Source organism: Limulus polyphemus, unplaced genomic scaffold, assembly GCF_000517525.1.
Source record: "Limulus polyphemus unplaced genomic scaffold, Limulus_polyphemus-2.1.2 Scaffold7351, whole genome shotgun sequence".
NCBI classification, from domain to species: domain Eukaryota; kingdom Metazoa; phylum Arthropoda; class Merostomata; order Xiphosura; family Limulidae; genus Limulus; species Limulus polyphemus.
The window spans coordinates 16355-20382 of record NW_013672961.1 but is presented as its reverse complement, the minus strand read 5'-3'; the positions used below and the strand labels follow the sequence as shown (position 1 = coordinate 20382).

The 4028-nt window shown below is 30.5% G+C and overlaps 1 protein-coding gene across 1 annotated transcript in view; it reads left to right on the top strand.

The window, feature by feature from the left end:
* Positions 1 to 338: 338 nt before the first annotated feature.
* LOC106474554 overlaps positions 339 to 4028 on the top strand; it is a gene marked incomplete at its 3' end in the record, with an annotated part of 17315 nt that continues 13625 nt past the window's right edge. Inside the window, exons 1-2 of the mRNA XM_013935244.2 lie at positions 339 to 359; positions 543 to 690. Of these exons, the coding sequence (XP_013790698.1) occupies positions 346 to 359; positions 543 to 690 (162 nt within the window). The remainder of the gene's footprint in view (positions 360 to 542; positions 691 to 4028) is intronic.

The window sequence follows — 4028 nt, the reverse complement described above, 5'->3', positions numbered from 1 at the left end:
GAAAGAATTTCTACCGGAAATTGACAAACAAGCAGATACGTAACAATATTTGTACATGGACATTTTATGCATTTCGTGTGGAAATGAGTTGATTAGCTGGGATAAAAGAGTATATTCTTCTGAAATAATCTTTTGAAAAATCTCTGACAATAATTTCTTAAACGATAAACTGAATAAAAAAGTGGGTTTTGATAAAATTGATAAGAAAGAAAGAGTTCTGTAGTACTTATATTTTTGAAGTGTACTGAGAAATTTCTGTAAAGCAAATGATGAACTCTTGCGAATTTTACTATATTTAAAAAGTTTTATTTTACCAGAGTGCGCTGCTAACTGTAAACAGCTGCTATGGCTGAGGAAAGGTGAGGAGAATTTGGATTAGCGATTTCATTTAATACATTTCCTTTAGTGCAGTATTTTAAAAATCAAAATGATTAAGTATCAATGATATTTAATTATAAAATTAAGTAGTGGAATGTACAATTTTGTAATTGAAATAGTTTTAGGTGAGATGAATAAACAGTAATAACAGTTTGTCCACGCAGTAATTTGAGAAAAGACCCCAACGGCAGTGATTGTGAAGGACCTGAGGCAGAAAAAGAAAACATTCGGAATCCAGATCTGCAGGTCGAGGCACCGTCGTTATTATCGTCGTTCTGGTGGAGTAGCTGGTACGAAACAGCAAAGTCAAAGGTACTTGTAATTAAAGTTATCGACATTTGTGCTCTTGTTACTATATGCCAACAGCAATACTACACTTAGTACACTATAACTTATTGTACAAGTACAACTACATTTACTGATAGTAGTGATACTATATCACCAGGTAGTACTAGTACAAGTAGTTTTGGAAAGTGTGGAATTGATTATTAATATTAAGAAAACCTGTTAATGATATTATAATTTATTGCATACACCTAAATAATTACAAAAGGTCTGGAACAGAAAATAATTTTCAAGATAAACTCGTTAAGTGAACATAAAGTGAAATCATTATACATAACACGTGAGTTCAAAAATAGTATTTTGTTGATGTAAGCCTAACAATAACCAGTTGAACCTAAATTGTTTCCAGCTTGAAAACAGCAATTTTAACACATTGGTGGGTTTTTTGTAGTTATCCTTTAGACAAGAACATTTTCAGTAATAAAATTTAAACCTGATTATGACACAGAAAATACTGAAGATCGGCTAAACAAATTCAGTAAAGTTGTTTGAAGTTTTGGAGATGATCATGGTATTATTTTTCTCCAGTAGCAACTTGAAATTCAATGGAAAACTTAACTGCTTATCACTCAGCAAATGTTTCATCTATTATATTACATTTTATTTAATTCTGAATGAACATTTGTCATTAGGAAATGTAATAATATTAATGCCATTAGGTAAGGAACACTATCATGCTGATTGTTTCAATGTTTATAAATACTTTCATTTAAAGGACTAATCTTTTATTTTTGTGCTAAGTTCTCTTACAGTATATCTTATATAACAAGAGTTTTTTCCTTTTTTTATATTCTGTTGTAAAATTGTAAAAATATTTATATTCTCAATTAAAGTTTCAAAACAGTTTTGACAGAAGTTTATGGATATGCAAAGTTTTCAACTCTTAAACTTTCTTTACTTTTCTCATGAACATAAAATGCTAACCAGAATAAGGAGTAAAAATGTCACAGGCCAGCACTCAAAGTAGTAACTGTCTTGGACAACAATAAACATTATTTCATTCACCTACAGATGACATCTTTTTGTAATATTATTATTAAAATATGCTCAGTTGATGGACAAAGAATAGTTATTATTCTATTATGGTAGGTGGATACATTGATGTCTATGGTTTAGAAAACGGAATAGCTTAGATGTGACTTCATGGGGAGGGAAAGCCAAGAAATCATCTTGTTGGAAATCAAGTTGTTCAGCCTGCACTGAGAAAGTTAAATCTTTCTTGCCATGTCAGAGATGAATATTTTAGTCTTTCCATTAGTCCTGAATCAGTCTGCAGTCATTTTATAGGCAGCACGATCTGTGAACACTGTGAATTCTTTGCCATTCAGGTACATCAGCTCAGGCAATAGCTAAACATACTAATTCTGTTATCATATATTGCCTTTCAGCTGAATGGAATGCTCTGCTTAAACAAGCAATTACATCTCTTTGACACAGGTTCACAACTAGTCCAGTTTTGTTGAAATGTGTTTGTGGATAATAATGTTCACCTCTTTGAAGAAGTTATAATATTGAAGCTTCAATTTTAGGAAAACATCTTAATTACCACTCTTGAATCCAATTCCATTTTTGTACTTCTTTTTTTTTTGTAATTGATATAAAGGCTAAATAAAAAGTTTTCCTTGATCTTGAAAATGAGTTAGTTCACATGATATAGCAAAAAAGAATTATTGCTCAAAACACCTTTTATTCCCTCTAGTAGTGTACTTATAAGCCTTTGTAAAGTAGCTGTAGAATTTTGTTATCCTAAACTCATAACTTTGAATTGGTGGAGGCTATCATTTGTAATAAATTCAGCTTATTGTCTGTTGTCAGGTTTTAATGGGATTTGCCAGTAATGAGATGAGAAATCTAGATCTAATTTATTTTGCATTTGCCAGTGCATTTAATGGGTCACTAATAACTGGTAATGAGAACATATCTGTTGATGTCACTTGTTCAATTTTCTGTAATCTACACTAACTCTGAAGAAATATTTTCTTCATTATAACTACTATGACTGTATGACATACTATATAACCTTTCAGTCGCAGTGTTTTGTTTGGCCAGATTTGTCAATCCTAATATGTTACTAAAATACTAAATATTTCATTAGAAAGTTTCATTAATTTCTAAGTTTCATTATCTCTAAAAATCAGGTACTTATAACTTCTTAAGTATGCTTTTCTTTTTAGGACTTTTATGAGAAATATTCATATGAATAGTATAATTCAGAATTTTGAAAGATACTTCCATTTTGATATATAAGATCTAGCCTGAGCAAAACTGACACATAAGATTATTCCAAACAAAAAGTGATTGTAGCACAGTGATATTTCCTAAAGGGTTACTATTAGTTGGGCCAATGGCAAGGAATATTTTCTTTTTTACCATCTCAATAACTTGGGATTTAAATTTCTTTTCTTGATGTCTAACCACATTTTTCATATACCAAAGAATGGTTAAATCCAATATCTATATGCCCAGTGACATCCACAGCTTATATTTCTACTGCAGTGTTTAGCAAGTATATTTGTGTGGATGTTATCCCTTTCGAGAAGGGTCACAGGTGAAAGGCCATGTCATCTTGTGTGTTGACTCACATTCATAATTTTATTGCACTACTATTTCATGAATTTATGTCAATAAGTTTGGTATCAAACTGTAGATTATAATTCAAATTTTAGAACTATACATTACTCAGTTTGTTAATTTAAAAGTAAATATTAAAAAAACACAGATAAACATCGATTTTGTGTGTTGTGTGGTATGTTGAATACAGCACTGGTTCAAATTAGATGTTTGTGAAGTCAAAATACTAAGTCTATAGTTTTATATGAATTAGAAACTCAAATCACAGATATTGACAAGCTAGAATATAAAATAAGAAGGCCTTATCTTTTCTATTTGCTAAGATATTGCTCACGTAATAAATCACATACAGTGGCACCCTGCTCACCTGTTTCCAATTTTGGAAACAGTCCATTATATACTATGACATGAATAACCAATTGGAAGCTCAGAATGTCCCCCTAGTGGTTTTCTCAGCCTTGCTAACATTCCTTTTGCAATTGCTTTTTTTTTTAATCAAGACTTCAATGAGGTAGGTTGTGTCTTTAGTCTGCTCGAAATTTCATATTTTTTTAGACCCAAATACAGCTTAGTTACTAAACTTGATAAATTATAGTAGAATTCTATGGTATTGAAGTTGTAACTTATGATTTTTTAGTTATTAAAAAATATATATAAAATGTAAAAAAAAATATTTTGTTTCATATCCTCCATGTGCAAAATTTTTAAAGGCTTAGCAACCGAGTACAAAGGTC